The sequence below is a fragment of the Mercurialis annua genome, linkage group LG3, assembly GCF_937616625.2.
Source record: "Mercurialis annua linkage group LG3, ddMerAnnu1.2, whole genome shotgun sequence".
NCBI classification, from domain to species: domain Eukaryota; kingdom Viridiplantae; phylum Streptophyta; class Magnoliopsida; order Malpighiales; family Euphorbiaceae; genus Mercurialis; species Mercurialis annua.
In genome coordinates, this window is record NC_065572.1 from 72,599,614 (window position 1) to 72,621,235 (window position 21,622).

At 34.8% G+C, this 21,622-nt stretch overlaps 3 protein-coding genes across 5 annotated transcripts; 1 reads left to right on the forward strand and 2 right to left on the reverse strand.

Annotated features, from left to right (window-relative positions):
- Nucleotides 1–338: 338 nt before the first annotated feature.
- LOC126671289 (uncharacterized ATP-dependent helicase C29A10.10c) lies at nt 339–12,780 on the reverse strand. Of its 3 annotated transcripts, XM_050365053.2 has the most exons (23): nt 12,488–12,779; nt 12,005–12,395; nt 11,462–11,578; nt 11,275–11,354; nt 10,664–10,810; nt 10,436–10,584; nt 10,204–10,334; nt 9,954–10,076; nt 9,770–9,843; nt 9,058–9,654; nt 8,759–8,870; nt 8,503–8,640; nt 7,694–8,011; nt 7,286–7,559; nt 5,908–7,181; nt 5,280–5,682; nt 4,280–5,205; nt 4,117–4,182; nt 3,900–4,025; nt 3,391–3,635; nt 2,236–3,290; nt 1,445–1,574; nt 339–1,058 (listed from the first exon to the last, which is right to left on the reverse strand). In XM_050365053.2, the coding sequence occupies exons 1-22, from the start codon at nt 12,610–12,612 to the stop codon at nt 1,510–1,512; spliced, it is 6,936 nt and encodes a 2,311-aa protein (XP_050221010.1). In that variant the 5' UTR covers nt 12,613–12,779; the 3' UTR covers nt 339–1,058; nt 1,445–1,509. The 3 variants fall into 3 exon arrangements, with proteins under 3 accessions (XP_050221010.1, XP_050221011.1, XP_050221012.1); XM_050365054.2 differs by lacking the exons at nt 11,462–11,578; nt 12,005–12,395; nt 12,488–12,779 and having other exon boundaries at nt 10,664–10,799; nt 11,275–11,332; XM_050365055.2 differs by lacking the exons at nt 339–1,058; nt 1,445–1,574; nt 2,236–3,290 and having other exon boundaries at nt 3,462–3,630; nt 12,488–12,780.
- Nucleotides 12,781–16,746: 3,966 nt separating this feature from the next.
- Nucleotides 16,747–19,319, forward strand: LOC126673665 (probable mitochondrial adenine nucleotide transporter BTL1). The gene is made up of 6 exons (XM_050367893.2): nt 16,747–16,929; nt 17,068–17,220; nt 17,316–17,410; nt 17,602–17,935; nt 18,257–18,494; nt 18,743–19,319. The coding sequence occupies exons 1-6, from the start codon at nt 16,900–16,902 to the stop codon at nt 18,991–18,993; spliced, it is 1,101 nt and encodes a 366-aa protein (XP_050223850.1). The 5' UTR covers nt 16,747–16,899; the 3' UTR covers nt 18,994–19,319.
- Nucleotides 19,320–19,433: 114 nt separating this feature from the next.
- LOC126673666 (reticulon-like protein B23) lies at nt 19,434–20,940 on the reverse strand. Its single transcript, XM_050367894.2, has 4 exons — nt 20,353–20,940; nt 20,125–20,266; nt 19,833–19,902; nt 19,434–19,658 (listed from the first exon to the last, which is right to left on the reverse strand). The coding sequence occupies exons 1-4, from the start codon at nt 20,598–20,600 to the stop codon at nt 19,546–19,548; spliced, it is 573 nt and encodes a 190-aa protein (XP_050223851.1). The 5' UTR covers nt 20,601–20,940; the 3' UTR covers nt 19,434–19,545.
- Between the last annotated feature and the right edge of the window lie 682 nt (nt 20,941–21,622).

Sequence of the window (21,622 nt, forward strand, 5' to 3'; positions counted from 1 at the left end):
GGAGTGGGATCTCACTTAATTTAATTTAATCAAAATTAACTCAATCATACCTGGTATTTATCACCCAAGGTAATACAGAATATTTAATATATTTAATTAATTGAACCATTTGTCGAAACGGTTAAACCAGTTGAATCGTGAACTTGGCAATTATACGGACTCGAGTTTTAAAACACTGAATATGGCTATAAAGGTGAAGCCAGACCCCACCCAATCATAGAAAAACAATCATCAACATTTGCATTGGATAAATGATTGATGATGATTGTTATTCATACCAAAATCACAATTTTCAATAACTCAAACCCATACACATCATATAAATGTTGACTCTGACATACACAAAAATCAAAAATTTCTCATATATTTAAGTTAGAAGGCGACAGAGGCTGCACTATCAAACAACAACAAACGCCAAGTAAAGGAAGCAACTTCTACTTAAATCCTGCCGCCCATCGCAGCCTCGAGTCATTGATTAATCAGAAGATTCTGTGTATCATCATATTTTCAATACTCAACCACTAAATCATACATCATTTCATAATAGAGCCTGGGGATTTAGTCAGACTTATGATTAAGAAGAGTGCATTTCATTTGAATCAAATCAAACCAAACCAAATTTATTGGTTTAATTCAGTTATTTGGTTTGCTTCTGTTTTGGAGACCCTACTTATGATTGCAAGATTTGATTCTTATTTTTATATTATACCCTCTACTTTAGGACAGGATGTACCCAGCCTTGCAATACTTCCATTTACCACACCTTTGTCCTCCAAGCCTAAACTCTTAATTTCAGATTGGCCTTTTTGGTTTTTGTCAACTTCTTGGTAAGAAGAAAAATTCCTATGGCTATAATAGAGATTCCATTCCACCAACATATATACATACATACATTCTCGCCCGTGCGAATGTAGACTAGCTACTTCTATTGCATCAATATTTCATTTCAAAAAACTGAAAAAGTGCTCCAAACCATATAACCATTACCAAGTTTGCAGCTTGAAATGATGCTTTCTTTCAGATGTCGGAATAACCCATCCCCTTGATATTTCAATACCCTGAATCCAAAGCATTACATTGAAGCATCAAATTCACAACGGATTAAATGTCTATAAATTATAATAAACAAATAGAGGAAAAAAATTGACAAAACTGAAAAAGACAATTTGCAAATACATTGGCATAAGAGGGACTTTAGAAACAGGTGTATCTACAAATACTGCATTCACCAATAGCAAGAAAATATTTACGAGACAGATGCTTCATTGCTAAATCAATAATACAACAATATTTTCACAAAATAAAATGCAGTATTCCATAAAAAAGAAAAACTATGCATAGATGCAGCTATCCAAATAAATTTCACCATTGATCAGGCCTTACATTTTCATGGATATGCAATAGTAAAATGCTAGAAGAAAATGCTAATTTAATCTAGAATTACCTCGGCATTCTGATTATTCAAAAACAGCGCATAGTTGCAGTGAAGAAGCAGCCCTTGATCTTTCCTTACCCCAAATAAGATTTTCTGCTCTTTGGCTGTGCAGATGATTCTGATGGGGGTTCGGATGGACCTGTCAGAAATGAGCATGTACGATAAAGCAAATTACAAATACATTAAACCCGATACAAAAGAACAAATATCATATACGATAAGCAAGTGGATCAATCAGATGAGTATTTTACTGGACAGAAAAAAGGCCGAAACTTAAAGTGCGGATTTAAGTAAAATCTCATGATATTCATTCATTAAAAGGTATGGTTATCATTGGCAACAAGAAGCCAGAAAGTTTTGAGGTGTGTTGTTTTACACAGACCAATGATGATTTTTCAGCAGTGTATATTGGCAAATTAGAAGATAAATGTCATATCCACGAGCAAGTGGTGCCATGCACATGAGGTCAGCAAAGATAGAAGAGATCGCAGGTGCCAAAATACAGTGTTTGACAACCATCTTCTGCTTCATGATCAGATATAAAGTGCAAAGCAAATCTCTTCTATAACAAATCTACAAATTATAAGCGGTTATTGCGAGCATCTGATGATGCATGTAAAATAAATCGTTGCCCACATGCATACATTGGTATGCACATACACACACAAATCTATTTCCTTCAGTTCAGGGCTATTTTTCATGTAAGAGTTAAACCGACAATACATTATGAGGGCACATTCAAGAGCACAAAAGTAGACAAAATTTAAGCTAATATGTGCAGAAAAAGCTGAGATGTCTACCTTTTCTCGTCTTGGCTGGTCGGATACCACTCCTTACAATTGAAGAAGGATTTAACGGCCTTTTGGTAGGTACTATTTTCTTTGATCGTTCTGACTTATTGGAAGAAATGAGAGAAGAACAAAGTATAGCATCTACCGCCTGACGTTGTTGTTTCCTTTTTGAGACCAAATCTTCAGAAGCACCTTTTAAATCAGAAGCCCCGCCATCGACTCCCATCCCTTTAACACTATCTTCAGCTGCAGAAGTTGACGCTTCGAAATTCCTATGCTTTTTCCTACTCCTATGAGGATCCTCAGAATTTAGTTTTTTCTCACTTTTGTCACTGCACTTATTTTCACTGTCCCTAAAACAATCTCTTGAATTGGAAGACTTGGAATTCTTTGACATTCTGTTCTCACCATTTGTATCACCAGATGGAATATCATGATCATCTCTATCTCTTGTTTTCCTATTATGGACAATATTCTTTTTGGCTGAAATGTTATTGTTATCGTCTACATGTTTTGGATTCCGTTCAACCACTTCTTGCATCTTGTGCTTCATTTGTTTGCTAGACTTGCCAGTTTCTCTAACATTTTCAGTATGTTTTGCATGCCTTGAATGCTTATTGGAATTTTCGAGAGGACAAACGTCCATCAAAACTGTTCTAAAGGAATTGTACGGCCGTTTAACTGGGATCACTAAGTTTCTCTCTTTGGCATCTTTTATTAGAGCAGACCAGTTAAAGTTTGACTGCAAGGTCCTCATGTTACCAAATATCCAAAGCGAGAGCTTGGCTCTTGTCAGAGCAACATTCATCCGCCTTACATCAGCAACAAATCCAATACCACTGGAGTTCACTCCATTTACATGAGAACCTGACTTGGCTGCTCTAACAGTAGAGAGTATCAATATGTCAACTTCCCGACCTTGAAAACCATCAACAGTATTAAACTCCATATCAGCTACAACGGAAGATCCAAACACACTAGAAAAGCGAGAACGCAAATGTGAAAGTTGACTCTTGTATGGTGTTATGATACCGATTCTGTGACCTTCAAAGTCCAATGGATAACTACATATAGATATCCATGATAAAATTAAATCATACATTCGCTGGAGGAAGTTATTAGAATAAAAAATACATTATTTCTCTAACATAAGATAAATATTACCTCTTCTTGAAGAATCTTAGTAATTCAACTGCAGCATCAGCCTCCCGCTCATTATAAAGAGAACTCGCAGCAGAATTCTTACCCCGAAGTTCCTGGCCATCGATTACATCATAGAACGCATAAGGGCCAAGGCCCTCAGTCTCATGAAATGATGCTAACTTGGTAGACATATTCTCTCCATTGAGCAGCTTACCATCATAAAAATGCAAGGAGGGAAACCGGCAAATCTCTGGGTGCATCCTATACTGAGATAAAAAGTAGTTTGAGAATGCAGTATTTACCAAATAAACATATACTCTTGTGTTGCGACTATGGCTATGTCCATTAACATTTTCTAAACTAGCATTTCCAACACAGGTTATAGAGAGCCTCCCCACCACTTCTTATACAATAACACACACTCAAACAATCAACAAATTAGAAGAAACTCTATTTCGTTGCATCATTATGCTGAAAATCAAGAAATGATATACACATTTCAAAAAAAGATTAAAGAAAGGATGGTTCACCTGTTTGGTAAGCATGGTTACGGGATGACCTGCCTTTTGCAAACGCTCAAACATACTGCATTCGTAAAGAAATTTGCTTGCGATATTAGAAAGGACTGTTGCAGGAAGCTGTTTTGGATCGCCAACCTTGGACAATGAATGATGAAACATTAATATCAGCCGTTATATCTTCAAAGATGCTCTAAAGTTTACTAATATTGTGCTACATAGTCCTTACCATGATACATTTGGTCCCATATGACTTTAAGAGCTGAAGAGGAATCAAAGTAGCAGGTTCAAGAGCCTGCAGAGAAATAATAAATGCAAGGGTTAAAATGTAGAATGAAAGAAATGCAGCATCTGATAACATGCCAAACAACCAAGAGTTCAAGAAAGGTTACTTGAGCTGCTTCGTCGATTATAACTGCATCAAAAAGGGAATGCTCAGATGGATTCCCAAACTTATAACTTGACATAGTTTCGGAACAAACTCCATAGAGATCACCACCACACCCACTTAATGTAGTCACCACTATTTCAGCTTCCTTTAATATCGACTTCCGAAGCTTATGTTTCAGATTCTTAATTTCTGCATTAGTTTTCTTCTCATGTGCCTGAGCTGTACTAAGATCTTTGAAAATCTGTTTCTTCTGTTCATACAATTTTTGCAGCTTCACATGTAATTCAGCGTCTGACATGCCTTTTACATCATCCCCTTTCAGGGTTTCATCATCTAAAGAATGTTTCAGGCCCAAATCTCCATCCTGCAAGTTGGCTCTTGTGGCCTCATAGTATCTGATGCGGTCCACTAACTTTTCCAGATTAGAACGTAATGCTGCAACTGTACTAGAATCATTCTTAGCATGACTCAAATTCATCAACTCTTCTGAAAGGCGATGATCAACAAGTGTATCGATAAAGTAGGGAATCGAATTCTGATGAATTGTCTTCGCATTACCAACCCTCACAATATATGGCTTGTACATTTTCCCATCACTGCCATACAGACCTCCACTAGTAATTCTCGACACCAACTCATCAACCGCAGCATTTGATTGTGCACAAATAAGCACCCTTTGCTTCATAGATCCTGCCAATGATTTTTCATTCCTCCCTGCATCTTCATTCAACTGTCTAGCCAATGCAGCATCCTGCCATGCCTTTGCAAGTACAACAGATTGGCTAATTTTTGGCCTTGAATTCATGGTGCATGAAGCATTAAATTGTTTTGGACGTCCATTTAGAGAATTCTTGGCTTCATTAGTTCCTTGTAGTGAAGCAAGCAACCCACTAACAATGGCCACGATAGTTCGGGTCTTTCCAGTCCCTGTTAATAAGAGCATCAAAACTGCAAGAAAATTTATATCCACTACACATTGAACAATGTTTAAAAGGCAATACCTGGAGGACCCTGAATAAGAGATAATTCGAAATCTTTCTTCGAATTACGTAGTCCAATAGCAACACGGATAGCTTCCAATTGGCTGTCATTAAAAGATGCCTTTAATGCTTGTTGCAAGGGCTGGGAAAGCCTACCCAAAGCTAGCTGACTTGATTCATTATAACCCGGAGAATCATTGATAGGTTTTAAAATAGCTGAAAGAATTGGAATACCCTTTATTGATGATAGCACCTGAAATTCTCGAAGTTGAGGAGTAATGCTCATAATACGACTTGCATGCCATTTACTACGTTCAAGTAGTTGCCTCCTTGCTTGATTTAAACGAGAAGATCCATTCAGAAAATAGAACCTGATTAAAAGAATACTTGCTCTTCTTTTGTTATCTCTCTCGCGTCTCTCAACCTGAGAAAAAGGACGATTACTTCAACACAGCATAAAGAAAATTGTAGGGAACAGGCTGAGCTCTAATGTAGTTCTATATATGCATCGACTATTCATTGGCCAAATATCATAGGAACTGCGTCTCATTTTAAGATTTCTAAAATACTGGAACAGACTAGGCTTAATAGTATTTTGCATAGGTCAGAAAAATCTAATACAACAAATGCAAAATAGCATACAAGGTACCTTCCCAACCATATGAACATCATGCAAATTACTCTGTGGAGCTTCTTTTGTCAGCAAGACAAGGTCATTTTCCGAAAAGATTTTGGATGATGCAGAATCACTATCGTCATGGACAAAACGAACAAGATGAAAATTATCAACCCTCTCTACTGACAGAACAGACAGGTTGCCATAATACATGTCGTCCCATGAAGACATCTCCATAAATGAAGCATTCAACTGTGCTTTAAACTCCTCCAGAACCAATGGCCGAAAAACATCAACATACTGTTCTGGTGATTGGAAACACACAGGAACTTCCTTCAATCTACCAACAGTCTGATTATCATTCTCACTTGCTGAAGCTAACCCCACTGCTTCAAAATAATTTATTTCCAGAATAGGTCTATACCAATCATCAAGACTTGGAGGCTTAAATCTTTTGACTCCAGCCTCCATTCTCTGTGAGCTTCCAAATCTATTTCCAGCAGGCGCTTGAAGTTGGATAACTTGCCTTTTTGGACCAGAAACACTTAACTTTTCTAAAAGTGAGGGTTTTTGTCTCATAGATAGATCATCATTAGCATCGCATACAATCTCTTTCAAAATTGAATCTCTACTCTCAGAAACCAGATTATGACATGTTTTATCCGCAGTTCTAACACTGACAGACACATCAAAAGAATTCTTAGAACTGACTTTACAGTCAGATGAGAAGGCATCCTTTAATTTAATTTTGGGCTTAATTCCATCTCTCTTATTATCTTGCCCTTTCAATTTGAAAGAAACAGGTGGTTCGCCTTTTAATTTACAAGAATCCTGCCCCTGGGCAGTGAAGTCAGTTATATCTGAAACATCCTTTTGTTCGGTCAATAGATCCCTTGAAGACTTAAAGTTATAAAACTCCTCTTTTGTTGTGTCAATTACCAGAGTGCTTTGGTCAGGGGTTGGAGCAACTATCTGACTAACTAACTGAACATGACCTGAATCAGCACTTGGTTTAATGGCCGTAGGATGTAAAATTTGTCTGTCTACTTCATCGTCTGAAAGAACTATCACTGTGCTTGTCTCATTCCTATTAGCTACTGATACTGAGTCCGCGGTTTGAATATTGGTGTCCTCTACATTGACAGCCAGCGCATCAGAATCTGAATATCTTTTCATAGAAGGCAAATCTTCAGAAAGTAGAGCTTTGGGTTCTAAAATGGGCATCCGACCATCAGAAGAAACTTCCTTAGATAATGAAACATGAAGTCGTGAAACTTGTTCCATAAGTTGATCAACATTAACAGTATCTATAGCAAGAAAGAATAAACCATGTTTAAAAGATTAGCAATCCAATCAATAAGAAGACCTACAAGAAAGCCTTACAGATAGAATTTCTCAAGAAAATACTCACCACATGAAATCAGATTCTCAATAGCCCTCAAAGTCATTGCAGATATGTCACTGCAAGACTCCTTAAGCAGAGTCAGCAGAGAAGTTACTGTTCGTTTCCAATAGACAACTACAACCTTAAGCGAGGACCTCCCCCAATATATCAGATCATGTAGCCATACAAAGTCCAATGCATTTTCCACAATCTTTCTAGAAACCCTGGATGTTGTTTTATGAGATTGACAAAGTCTTGCAAAGACATCAGGGAGGATTTCGAGTACACGGACACAAGTCATCTGAAAAAAGGAGAATGAAGAGTAAAAATTCTATCAGCGAAGTGTTCCTGAGAAAGTAGTGTGCATAACCAGCCAATGCAACTCAGGGTAAGGGAGAGCTAAATGGAATAACTTATTAAAGCAAGACATTAAACCTGACAAAGACTGTAATCAATGAATCTTTTCCCTTCTACCAGGCACTTCCTAATGGAAGCCCAGCTAGCTTCTGACAGTAAGCAACGGAAATTCTCCTGCAATTTTAAGTCAATATTTGACGAAGGCCCATCAATGTGCATGGGCAAAGAACTAAACACTGGCGGTGTCAGAAATCCACCTCCAGAAGAGTACTTTTTTATATTCAAATTTTCAGATAAATCTGGATCAGGTAAATCCTCTTCTTTAATCAATTTTCGCAGGATAAAAAAAAATTGTTGTAAAATCTGAAATTCTGATATAACAGAATCCAATTGAACCTGTAAAGGAAAATAAAGAGTATGAGCAAAACAACGAAGTACATCAAGTGAATTTATTTGCTAGACAAGCTATGTTCCATACATAAGATATACAAATTCAATTTAAATGCCTTTAATCAAGAATAATGTCCCATACATCCTAAAAACAGCCTCTGACAACACCAGTAGCCTTTTCAAATTCAAACTGTAGCCATTTAGAATCTCAAAAAGAAACGCACGTACATTCATTTTGGCTAAACAAGCATAAGCTATTGTTGGCCTCTATACTTCATAAATTGGTGAAATAGTGAAGCTGTAATAAGTAGATGTTAAGCATGGAAAGGGTGGTGAAAGAGGAAGACAAGATTTTGTGCCCCAGAAATACATTTTCCAATTATTTTCCTTCTCTTTTCAAACCCCCCCCCCCCCCCACCCCACCCCCGGAACTGTCAACCATGTATGAAAATTGAAAATCTATACCTAGTAAAGAAGTTTTATCAGTAACCACTTACCACTTTCAGAGCATGTTTCAAGCCTAAAAATGTGGCTGACATAGAAGAGCCACTTGAGCAAAGGAACTTTAAGCCACATGCAAGACCCTTTGTATTAGAAACTTGCTCCAAAAGGCATTTACCTACTTGTCTTACGCTCTGCATCAAGCAACAAAAGGATATGTATAACCAGTTTACAATAAGTCAATCAAGTAATTAGCAAAAAAGAGGGGGACGCGAGTAAATCTGGAATGAAGACAATTAATGGATAAATTACATCATTAGAATCGAAGAGTGAAAGGATCAAACTCTCTGCCATCCTTGGTTCCCATGTCCACTGCTTCCGAAGTTTCCCTTGCCCCATTTGAACTACAAAATGTCCAGTTAACCTATAGAAGATATCCAGGGAAGTTACAAAAGTAATAATGACCATTCTTACAACATAATGATACAGCCATTCTTGCAACATAATGATATAACAAAAAGCGCTGCGACAAAGAAATCAAACAAGAACCTGCAGCATCCATTCTTACAACATAATGATACAGCTAGATGAGCAAACAAAATGCTTCTAACCTTTTAAATATTCTGATTAACTGAAGATGCATAATTGACACTCTGACCGAGTTTTTTGATTCCTTCCCACCTCCACCATCATCAAAACCAGTTGGGACTTTCCACCCAAATGAAGTGGAGACCTCTGTTGCTAAAGATGAAAGCCAGGATCTAACAGCAAGTGTCATTTCTGCATTACTTTCAGGTTCTACCATGGTGAAACGAAATCTGGACCAGAAAACCGCTTTTAAAAATGATTCTGGAAGGATTGAAGGATCAATGTCAACTAGAACATCAATCCATAACATGGGAATACACATCCACCCTATGTACTCCTGAGACGTAATCTTATTCTGCACACTGAATTCCCTCCAGCAGCTATCATCATTTTCTTCAACATCCGAGGAAAAATGAAACCCATAATTGCCATCATCATCGCAATCATTCAAGTCAAATGAAGAGCTTCTATCAATACCCATAGGTATACGGTTATTAAACAATGCAGTGATTAAGGCAGCAGCATCAGACACAATAATAGTTTGTACAAGATCAAAAGCAGGTTGCCTAAGAGAATTATGAAGTGAAGAATCCTTCAAACATGACACAAGTGAAGGGCCCCTGTCCGACAAAACTTGTTTGTAAGTAGAAAATTCAATTTTCATAAATTCAGCTTAGGAATACATTTATAGAAAGCCAAATTGTCTGAAAATGTTTGCTAGTAAGAAGTTAATACCACATATGAGCACATTCAACCGGGGGACATGGCGGGTTCATTTTGTAGCCTCGATGTATGATAAGAAGGGCTATCTGAAATTAAAATCTTGTAATCAATAGAATATTGACACAAAACATAAGAACTATCTTCACATAAAATTACCATTTTGCTTTTAATTCATAATTTAGAAGAAGTAGAAAACCTTGCATGCCAATTTTCTGGTAAGAACATTGAAGTTGTTGCTCGCGGGAACTTGATGGAGAAGAAAATAGAGAAAATGTCTGCGTTGCTTTTCATGCTCCCCATCTTGCAGAGCCTCAAGTGACTGGACACTTGAAACTTGTGTGCGTCAGTAACATCAGAATGTACCTTGTTCTATGTAAAATGACTTGGAAAAATTATGAGTTGAAAGAAGGTTAACAAAATGCCTTAGGAATGGCTCACACACATGCCTGAAGGAAAGGTGGAAATAGATCGAAAATATCTTTATGTATTTTCTCATTTCGAGTGTGGAAACACTGGCCCAATAATGTGTTCCTCATCACACTTGGAGATAATGTAGACCTCAGCCAAAGCTTACAACCTTAAAACAGGTCCATACAAGGAAATAATTATACCATCAATACAATATAGAGAAATAACTGTAAATTATATTAAGAAAAGATAAACTGAAATAGCAATCACCAAGCATTTTGAAGAGCTCTTTCAAACAGCTGACTGCATGAGAAAATTCAGCTGAATCACCACCGACATGGTTGAGCACAATATCAAAAAAAATGGGATAGTTCTCCAGTATCCCTTCTTCAAAAGCAGGAGGTTCTAGGAACTCAAGCCTTCATAAAGCAAAACCATTAGAGACAGATAAAGAAAGACAGATTTCTAATAGATTGAGATTTAGTCATTGCTTCATACAAAGAGGTGATTCCAAGCCATATAGATAGACGCTCCAGCTGCGCTCTTGGCCTTGAATTTTTAGAAGCTGATGGTAGTGCTTCTGTCTCCAAAAACCCAATAAATTTGTTTAGCAAAGGCTGCAAAGGTTCCATATCTGTTGCTCTCCTATGTACAAACAGGATATCATTCGAGGCCAAAAAAATTCCAAATTTATAGTTGATATAATTATGACCATAAAAATTATATAGCCACAGACAAAATGCGCCAACTTATAATTATGAAAAGTAAGCTTCAGTTTATAATAATTATAACATCTGGTAAGATAATCTAGAACTGCACCGAAAGGCTTTATTGAGTTTCGGCACTTTGATTTTAACTAGAATGGCCAACAAAAGACCAGAAATGTATGTAAAATTAAATTCACTATGTAGTAATTGTTTTGGATATTATACAAAAAGAAGAACGAGTTTTTCGTTAATAAGGCTTTATATCTACATCAACATAACCATGAAATGCAAGTCTCTAGAGAGAGTGTATCATCAGATTTTTAACACAAATCTAAAAACCATTTGAGAAAAAAAAAATAAGGAAAAAAAGACCTACTATCTACATGTATGAGAGAACAATACCTCAATTTTTCCATAGATCGAGCCAAACGACGACCAACAGTCCTTACTCTTCTATTGCAAAAGAGCAATGCATAAACACCCTGAGAAATAAGGCGAAACCGATAAGGATGGCGATAAAAAAATGAAAATAAGGCCAACTAACTATTCCGGGTTGGCTAATTAAATTGACAGATGTATCAGCAAATACCGGAAACTGTTGATGCCCAGCCAAAGCCAGCTCGTGCATATCATCTACCGCTTCAATAAACAATTCAAATTCAGTAAATAAGGACTGGTCATCCAGCAAGACAGGAAACATCAAAACCTGTGATTTTGTCAGCAGAAACGATTGTTAGAAAAAAAATAGAAAGAGAGACAGAGAGATATCACAAAAAGGTAAGCTTGCGATAATATTAAGAAAACAAAGTTCTTCCATGCATAAAGATAAAGTTAAATTGACTATGGACATTAAACACATTCAAGCTAACAAAACAGAGAGTCAAGCTTCAGCATAGCCAAAACAAACTATAAGTAACATTCATCAATGCCAGCATATTCTACAGGCAAACAGGAAACAAAATTGAAAACATTGACATGCATGGAGAGCTCATTTTTATCATTTCCCCTTAACAGAACATCAAAAAATCCATAGCATGTTTAACTACAATGATCAGTTTGTGATTTATCGAACATTCGTCAAGTCAAACAGCAGTTCATAACAAATATATTCAAATGGCGATCACAGTATTACCTCATACATGAGACTAACAACTTGAGCATTATCGCAAAGAGGATCATACTCATGCTTCTTCAGTCTAGCATTAATCTCTTGCAAGTGAAGAGTCAACCTCTCCTCATCAAGTACTCGAAGCACCTCGAGAAGCGGACCAATTGAAGAAGAATCATAATTCAGGTCATAAAATTGTTGAGCCTGATGATGCTGAGATATACATTGGACACACTCCCTCATTTCATCAGACATTCTCTTCCACAAAAGCCGCAGAGGCGAATCCGGCCGATCATCTTTAAAATAATTGTAAAATGTCTCCAATAACGGCCCCATTAATTCCGAGTAGCCACACCATATATGATTACTATGATCTTTAGGTAAACTAATCAAATAATTAAACGTTTCTAAAAACCTGCCATAACAAAAAAACTAATTATATTAATTGATGAATAAACTAATATTACAAAGTATGTTGAATTTAATTGAGTAATAGAGTGAGATTACCATTGTTCTTTGCGCTGGTGAAGACGACGTAGTTTAATGGGGTTGTCGTCGTCGTTTTGTTCCTCTTCTTCTTCGATGGCTCTCCATTTATCTAAGAGCTCTCTCTTCATTGCAATCTTTGACATTTGTTCTTTAGTTTAATTTCTTTATTTTCAAATTGAAAGGATGACGAAAATTGTGATTACATTAGGGGATTGGATTCAATACTGCCATTAGATTAGGGTTTTTGCAGAATGGTAGAGGTGGATAAATTGCAGGGGCGTGGGAGAGTATATAGAGGGAAATTTGAAGCTGGAGAAGCTGCTGCTGCCATATTTATATTTTTTAATAAAAAAAAGCTTAATTGCGTAAAAATCACAAAATTTAGCGTGTTTTGTAAATTTAACATAAACTTTCAATTTTGGAAAATTAATACACAAACTTTCAATTTTGGGCAGTTTTAGCATCGATCAATTTTTCGTGAAAAAAATACTGATGTGTACACCGGAATAACCACTATTCTGGCATCCACATCAGCATTTTTCTCTATTACACTCTCTATTTTCCATCCACGTAATGGCCTAAAAATGCGATTTTTGAAAGTAAAAGGACTCAGCCGTGACGAACTTTGGGGTAGGGGGTTCTCGAGTCAAAATGGTAAAGTAGAGGGGTTTTAGGATGGATTTTGCCTTTTAAAATTAATAGGTAGTTGAGGTTAAATAAATATTCAAAAAATTACGCTCTATACGTAAAATAATTTAATTTACAGAAAAATCACATTTGTCCTTTAGTAGTATGTTTTTTGGGTTTTTTTTATGCATAATAGTAAATTAAATCCAAATTTTTACAGGTTGTTGTAATTTTATCCAAGTTTTTTAATGTTTGTAATAATAGTTTGATTTTTAACATTTTTTTGTAATTTTAGCAAATTTTCAATCAATTTGATTTTTCAATTTTGCACCTCAATATAATCCCTAGTATACTCGTTTTTTTTTCTTTAATCATCAAAAAAGTTAGAGAATTTATAATTAGATTTTAATGTTTTTTTTTAATATTATAAGTTAAATTTTGAAAAATAATTTTTGCTAATTACGGAGTTAGTTTAAAAATTCAACTAACAATTGAAACAATTAAATTGATTGGATAAAATTACAAGCAAATTGTTGAAATCAGGGTATTATCAACAAAAATAAAAAAATTAAATACAATTGCAACAACCTGCAAAAAAGATTGATTTATTTTACTATTAGGCTTCTTTTTTTATCAAAATGTTCAACTATAATTAACGAGGATATATTTAATCATTGATAGTAAATAATAAGAGTAAATTACTCTGAGCCTCTATATAGGTCATAATTCGTAGTTTGATATTCATTATTTGAAAATCAAATTAAATGGGTTGGCACTTTCTATTTTGTTAAAATTTAAAAAATTGTTATTATATTTCAGTTTAAATACACAGCTACAAAAATATATAGTTCAAGTTTAGATGCAAAATTTAAATTCAAAAATAACATTGTCTTCTTCATAACTCTAAAAAAAATTAAATCATATATAAATGAATATATAGAAAGAGACATCACAGGTCCAAGTTGAAGTGCGTGTTGAGTGTACTCCAATTTACAACTATAACTAAACTATCAGCGGCCACCACCCTCAGCATGTTCGACTGGGTTCATCTTAGATGAACAGTTTGGTTTGTCGTCTAAGAGAAATCAAACTCCGTCCCTCGGAAAATGTGTATTTTTAGGTATTTTGTTTGCTTCATAAAATGGTGACGTTTAATGTAAGTGGCGTTTGTATTTTTTCACTTGTCTTTAACAGTTATAACATAAACAAAGTAACAAATTTTTTTAATTGTTCACATAATTGAAAGTAAGGGACCATATAGTTTGATCTTATTTTTTATAATTAATATTTTTCCGAGGTAGAAGTTAGTTGTTAGTGCTAAATATTTATGAAGTTTTAATCAACCTAAACTAGAATTCGAAACTATGACCTCATAAGTGTATTTGGAGAGTATAGTCATTCATGGTAGGCCTCATTGTCAATTTATTCATTCGCTTTAATATTACTATTGTAATTTTGTGATAATATTTATATATTTGTGATTTTTATTTGTCAGACATTTGTGTTATACGCGTTTAATCTAGACTATATATTGTAAAATAGACGATAAGTTTTTAAACTATTTAATTCATTGATTTTATAGTTAAAATTTGAAATAAAATGAATTTAGCGGTAAAAGACAGAATTGTAGGAATTGTGCATAAAAATTACCCTTGTTTTACGGATTTTTCTAGGTGAGAAACACAAGTTTAGGACAAGACAAGAACCCAATATTGTCACTTAAATACTAAAACTGAATTAACGCGAATATTGAATTTTCGGGTCAAACTGCTTGGTTTACTTTCAACTAGAGTTTTTTTTTGTCTGATCATCAAAATTTAGACCTTTTAAATCACTCAAAAAACATTTAAAATTGTAGGATTTCAAAAGGCCATAAAAAAATTATGATAAACGATAAAGATAGTGACATGCATCAAGTGGCAAACAACTTTTGAAGGATAGTACCTACGAAAATGTTGTATGCATGTCTTGTTAGACTTGAAAGTGGTCCATATAGTTTCTTAAATAATGTAGAAATATCTTAATCAAGAAAAAAGTACCATATGGTCCTTTTTTTGTTTCAATTTTTATAATGTAGAAATATCTTAATCAAGAATTCAATTTGGAGAATCAGACAGATAAGGCAAATAGATCATATTAGTTTTTTCTTCTGTGATTTTGAATGGGTTCAACGTTCCAATTTTGAAACAGCAATTAGCAAATAAATTTGCAATGGAAACTGAAAAAAAAACTATAGGTCTGTATTTAATGGTAACTTTCTCAAATTGTGTAGTAACCTTTTTACTGCTGATCATTGCAAAATTCTAAAAAGGCCTAAAATGGGGGCAAAATGTTTTAAATTTTTTTTAATCATTTTGACACTTAAAAATTCTCTATTTTTCTGCTTCTTATCGAAGATGTATCAACGATATATTTTTAAGATATCAAATGTCTATATACAGTGTATGTTTTATAAAAAATAAAAGCCTAAATTATTTTCATTTTGTCCACTATGTATCATAGTATATGGAAGATGTATATAAGGTATCAAATATGTATTTTGAAGTATACTTTCGGTACAAAGTCTTTTTTTTATTTTTTAGATAAAAGTATTATTTAAAAATGTAACCAGTGGCGGATCCAGGAATTTTTTTCAGCACGGGCTAAAATAACATGTAAGTTTTTTAGAGAAAAATTTAGAAAATTATTAAAGTTCGAGGATTGAATATTAAAAAAAATCATTATACAAATACAATTATAAATAATTTTATATCGATATAACATAAAAAATACAATAGCTTGAAGGTAATTTATTCTAAAAGAGAAAAGAATTATAAATTATTAGAATTGATAATTAATAGTAAAATATTTTACTTTAGTTTTTTTAATGAAAGTTTAAAGATTAGATTATAAAATTTGAAGAATTATGTTAGAAAATAAGTGAAAAATTTAGCAATTACAATTTGAGAATTTGGGAATTTTTTTTTATGAATAGAATTTGGAAACTTAAGTTAATTTTCAGTGCAAAATTAGAAAAAAAGAATTGGAAAATAAGTGAAATTGGACAAAATATTTCTGATGGTAATTTAGTTAAAGTTTAAACAAACATAAATGGGCCCTTATTACTCTGGAAACAGATCTGGTCCAAGAAAAGGGCATGGGAAATATTAAAAAGAAAGTCTTCTTATTCCTCAGCCTAGGCTTAACGCTAAACAGCGTTTTACCCATTAACAACGCCTCGCCACCAAACCATAACTAACTTCCGATTTTTCCGACGGCAGCCCTGGCTGAAGCATACCCTAGCCTAAGGGTAGATCCGCCCCTGAATGTAACACGTAATTTTAAAAAGGGTTAATATCACCACATCAACCTTTTTTGTTTTGTCGATTTAACCACAACCTTCAAAACGTTCCACCGAACACGCCCAACATTTCGTTATGTGGCAAAGATAGTATAAATGTTGAAAACAACATTATTTTGATCATTCACACGGCAAAAAACAACATCGTTTTTATAAAAATTAAAACATAAAACGTAAATTGGACTATATAATGAAAAGTTTCAAAATGTTAAGATATTAGGTGAGACGTTTTATAGACCCTAAACCAAGTTAACTTTAAGTTTAACCAGTACAAGAATACGGTTAGCAGTGGCCCGTGGGTTGGTCGGCGAGTAAGAGAGGCGCGCACTCCTATGAAAAAGCGCCCAAATTTGAGCACTTCAAAAAAGTAAACTAAGAAAAATGAAACCCTAAAATTACAAACAAACAAAATAAAAATCTCTGTTCCTTTCATCTTCTTCTTCCTATAAATCAATCCCTCCATATGACAAAACACTCCCCTACTCACCCTCAGGCATGTTCACTTCTCATTTTTTATTTTCTTCTTTAATTTTGTTGATTTTACAGCCCGAATTGAAATTCACAGCTCTGTATTTATACCGATTAACAAATTTAAGTTAAAACTATGGATTATAAAACGGAATCATTGCAGAAGCAGAATTTCAATGGAGCCGGAGGAGCTTTCGGAGATGTATACGGAATGACAATGGTGCTTCCGTCCAATTCAAAGCTTATTGAACCTTCTTCTTCTCCATCTCCTCCGCCTTTCGAATTCCAATTCCCTGATGTTTCACTTGCTATCAAGGTAACTTAATTTATTAACTAACTCATTGTGAATTAATTAAGTTTAATTTTAATTTTACTGTTTTTGTTTGTCTTAACTGTGTTGGTGTAACTCAGAATGTTGTTAGAACCAGAGAAGTTGGTGAGTTTCTCAGTGGAGCTTTAGCTGGGGTTATGACTAAGGCTGTTCTTGCTCCTTTAGAGACCATCAGGTTTCTTCTTTCGCCTGTTCAATTCAATTTTTCATTGATAATATTATTGTAGTTTCTGATACTTTAATTTGTAGTTTAGTGTACTCGAAATGTTAATTTACGTATGATGCTCATGAAAGATTAATATAAGAGTTTTTAGGTTTAGCTTATATTGAGTGTACGCTGTCGTAATCGAGCTAATTGAATTTCAGAACGAGAATGGTGGTTGGTGTTGGATCCAAGAACATTTCTGGTAGTTTTATTGAGGTTATTGAGAATCAAGGTTGGCAAGGACTTTGGGCTGGCAATGCTATTAATATGCTTCGTATAATACCCACTCAAGCAATTGAGCTTGGAACTTTTGAGTGTGTTAAAAGGACAATGACGTCCGCCCAACAGAAATGGAAGGAAAATGGCTCCCCGAGACTGGAATTTGGTCCTGTTAGCTTAAACATTCCGCTCTCCTGGATTTCCCCAGTTGCTGTTGCCGGTGCTGCTGCTGGAATTGCCAGCACGCTTGTATGCCATCCCCTTGAAGTCTTGAAGGTACTATTTCTTTTAATGGGTATCATCCTGTAATATTTGATAATGATATATCTTTTGTTTTGTTTTGTTTCTCTTATCTTTTAATGAAAATGCCATCCCTTTTAGTAACTATCTCCCTTTCTTGGCTTCGTACTCCTCATGATGATTCACAATTTAGCTCCACATTCTTTCTAGGATACTGCTTTCATCAGAGCATGTTTTATTTTAATCTTAGATGTTGGATCATATTATGGTTCAAGTTCTCTTAACATCAAGGAAAAGGGCATTTCATTTTTCACCATTTTCATCCGGAATTAACACTCTACATCATCTTTGTCACAGGATCGGCTGACTGTAAGTCCTGACATATACCCTAGTTTAAGCATTGCAATCAGCAAAATTTATAAGGATGGAGGGATAGGGTCTTTTTATTCTGGTCTTTCACCCACTTTGATTGGGATGCTTCCATACAGTACATGCTACTATTTCATGTATGAGACGCTGAAGAAATCTTACTGCAATTCGAAGAAGAAGAAGTCATTGAACCGTCCAGAAATGCTCTTGCTTGGAGCACTCGCTGGTAAGGAACTGAAAATGCTCTTTTGCTTCTGTTTTAAAATATTTGTTTTGTATTTCTTTAATGATGCTATCAAATAAGTCCTCGTTGTTTTCTTCCAACAAGCAAAATGATTTTAGTCAGTGTATTTATTACTTTGCAAATTTTAGCTGGTGAAGTCAGGAGAATAATAGACGTGCGTTTCTATTGAGGACTTGCGTTATCCGTATTATAATAACATTGATGCTATGTGTTTCATTTTGTATCCTTAGGTTTTACAGCTAGCACCACCAGCTTTCCTCTGGAGGTTGCTAGGAAACGACTCATGGTGGGAGCTTTGCAGGGTAAGTGTCCACCCCACATGGCAGCCGCACTTTCAGAAATCATCCGAGAAGAAGGCTTGTTAGGACTCTACAGAGGGTGGGGTGCAAGCTGTTTGAAAGTTATGCCTTCCTCTGGCATTACGTGGATGTTTTACGAAGCATGGAAAGATATACTAGTTTTTGAGAAACGTCTTTTATAGCAGCACTTGTGAGATCCTGACATAACTCCATTTCAAGACTTATGTTGGTTCAGTCATACATGCTTAAGCTAGAAAGCGACAACAAAGCTTCTGGAGGTTGTAGCCTGAGATCCAGGTTTGGAGACCCCTCTATTAATTATGGGACCGGGCTGTTCTTTTTAATGTATGCCCATTGCCCTGACCAAAATTAGTCGAGCTTGCAATTTTGGTACCCCCGATTGTCTCTGATATGCATCAGACATTTACCATTATGAACAAAATTTTGTTTCCCATTTGATAAATTCTCTTGTAATTCCCAAGCAATCTGACGTCAGCAAGCGTTTTAATTGTTTGGAGTCCTGATATGTGAAACTTATGAAATGTTGAGGCTTCTTAGCATATTTTAGTTGGTCAGTTGACAGAGTACACATAATGATTCATGTAAAAATAACGACAGGGAGTAACCAATGGTCTAGATCATTAAAAACAAGGGGGATTGTAGGTAGTTACAGATTTTTGTAATATAAATTTAATAATACAAGATATGCGCTAGAAGCGACGTTAATTTCTAGACTAGATGTTGTCTAAATCAGCAGAAGTACTAGCACGCCTTAAGAACCGAGTAATAGGATTGCTGCTCGACGATGAGTTCTCAGCAAGCATGTAAATACAGAATAGGCACAATGCTGTTAAGATGGGAAACAAATCAACTGTGAATTCTCAGCAAGCTTGTAAATTGATAATTCTTGTTTTAAATTGTGAAACTGAAAATCCGTGTTAAAGTTATAAAATACGTTAAAATTCATTCATGAGTTTTAAAATTAATCCTCGAGAATTTGGATGGGGATGACATTACATACCAGCATAAGCAACAGTAAAACCTGAGATCAAACGACCTAAAGCAGATAGAACATAAAGACAAATAACAACCTGAAGAAACAAAAAAGAAAAATTATTGCACACAACTCATTCGTGCAACAAACCAATTGTGCGTTATCCATGTGGAAAATTGAATGACAAAAAAAAATAAGTAATAATTAAAAGATTCCCTATCGCAAATGCTCATTGGCTTGATGTAAAAATGACGTGATACCAAACATCAAGCAAACAATTAAACAATTAAACAAAATAAACGCTAAAAAAATGAAGAACCTTAAAGAATAAGCGCTTGTCATGACCAGTTGCCGCAACTCGCAAAACCGACTCAGCAGCGCCGATAGTATTAGCAAACGACGCCACTATACTATTCGCCGTATCCTGAGAGATCTGCCACTCGAGCGGATCCACCGGAACTCTGCATCAAAAACAACCGCAAACAGTAAATAAATTATTATTGAACAGGAGAGTAAAAATACAAACCCTAGGAAAAAAAGAACGGACGAGATGTTCATCTGACGGAAGAGAAGGCCGAGAATGGCGAGAGAACAGAGGAGGACGATGAGAACATCGGAGAGCAAAGAGAGGAGCGACGCGTTCCGGTAAGCGCAGTGATAGTATACTAACGTGCCGCAGACTATTCCGATCACCGCCTTTCCTGTCATATTATTACTGTTTTTCTTTTCACTTTTGTTACTGCTGTTACTGTTGTTCAGATTAAAATCCTCGTCCTCCTCCGTTATCATCATCATCGTGTCGAGAACATACAATTTTTCTTACGTGATCTTCAATTCATTTGTTTGTATTTGAAAAATACAAAATCAATTTAAAATAAATGGAAGGTTCTGTGTTTTTTTGACTGTTGACTCTTCTCCGTCAGCGTGGTTCAATATATAGCAATTGTCGGCCGTGAATCTTTTTCACACCGGTGAATTGTGATTTTTAGTGAGAAGAATTTACGGTGGTGGATTTGAAATTTTGAACTGAGAAATTTCGGCAGAAGAAAAGATGGAGAAGCCTTCACGGCTCCGCTTACCTATAAAATCAAACGACCCGTCGATTGTCGGAGTTCTATACCAGTGATGGCCCAGCCCGAGGTCCATGTAATGTTATGTTATATTTTAATTGGTCCCTAAACATTGTTTTGGTATTAATTAGTCCCTTTTCTATAGTTTTTGTTAATTGGACGGAATTATCAACGGGATAAGTAAATTCCACATCATTTGGATTAGAAAATTTAGTTTTCACGGAGCTGTTCATAATGAATTTGGCGCATCGAATACAGCACATGAGAAAAGTTTGGGATCATTGGCTTGGAATGCAAATACAAAAACACTAATTACTAAAAAGATTCGTTAATTTTTGTAATATTTGTTTTAAATTGATTTTATAATTGAAGGTTATAAATGTATTTTAAAATTCTACATTGATATCGCGTCCATATATTTTTATTCAAATTAAAATTAAATCTTTATATTATAAACATTTAGCAAGTGTACCTTAGCACTATTAAAGCCATTACTATTTTATTTTATCTTGTGTCAAATATATTCACCGTTTCAGTTTATTTCAAAATTAAAGTAAAATATAATGTATTTAGATTAAAATCTTTTTACAAAATAAAATATATGTAATAAAATAAATACTAGATTGCAAAATATATTTAAGAATATAAAGTTATATATTAAAATTAAAAGATTGATTTTTTCATTAAACTTTATTTTTAAAGTAATAAATAAATAAATATTCCTCCATTTAAAATTGGTTAAAACTA